Raw genomic sequence first — 817 nt, forward strand, 5'->3', positions numbered from 1 at the left:
TGTGTGTGTGTGTGTGTGTGTGTGTGTGTGTGTGTGTGTGTGTGTGTGTTACTTACAGCCTCGGCGCCTGCTCAGTCTGCTTGTCATCCATGGAACCCAGGTCTTCTCCAGACGGGTCTGTGTGAGTGTTGCTTGTGTTTGTGACATGATTTCAACAACCAGAAAGATGTGTATTTGTCAGTCTGTTTCTGAGTCAGTGGCTCTGTGTTTATAATGTGACAGAACGGAAGAAGACATGTAGCTTTCAAAGCAATTGTGCAAATTTTGAACTTTCTCACACTGAGTCATGGTGGGAGGAGTTTGGGCAGATTGCTTGTCAGCAACCTGTTTGGTTTGTTGAAGAGGGTGACATGTGTTTGATTGGTCAGTTGAGTTCTGCGTCACAAGATCCTCCACCAATCAGCAAATTCCACTATACACTTTGCCCTTGAGTATATGGTATGTTAATATTGTTGTGCTGTTCTGTTCTGATCTTATCAAAAGACATCCAATAAAGTGTTTTAAATCGATGATGGGATATAACAGCTGCTCAAAAACACTGAGGAGGAACAGTTTGTTTGTTGCAGAGTTTAGAGAACAAGTCATAGCATTAAAATTACATTTTAAGATAACATTAAACTCCAAGTCATTTTTGAATGAATGTACTGTGTATTGCCTCACCTAATTTCCCTCTGGGATCCATAAAGTACATTTTAAAATTGAATTTAACTGTTGCCTTCACCATCATGTGTGAGAAATTACAAATATATACAGTGGGGTGCGAAAGTTTGGGCAGCCTTGTTAATTTTCCTGATTTACCTTTATAAATCATTGATTG

General features: G+C 39.5%; 1 protein-coding gene across 1 annotated transcript in view; it reads right to left on the reverse strand.

Annotated features, from left to right (window-relative positions):
• Positions 1–383, reverse strand: part of LOC106535231 (6-phosphofructo-2-kinase/fructose-2,6-bisphosphatase) — a gene marked incomplete in the record, with an annotated part of 38,729 nt that extends 38,346 nt beyond the window's left edge. Inside the window, 1 exon segment of the mRNA XM_014032185.1 lies at positions 57–383. Within this exon segment, the coding sequence (XP_013887639.1) occupies positions 57–147 (91 nt within the window).
• Between the last annotated feature and the right edge of the window lie 434 nt (positions 384–817).

This window comes from Austrofundulus limnaeus, unplaced genomic scaffold, assembly GCF_001266775.1.
Source record: "Austrofundulus limnaeus strain Quisiro unplaced genomic scaffold, Austrofundulus_limnaeus-1.0 Scaffold1390, whole genome shotgun sequence".
Classification (NCBI taxonomy): Eukaryota; Metazoa; Chordata; class Actinopteri; order Cyprinodontiformes; family Rivulidae; genus Austrofundulus; species Austrofundulus limnaeus.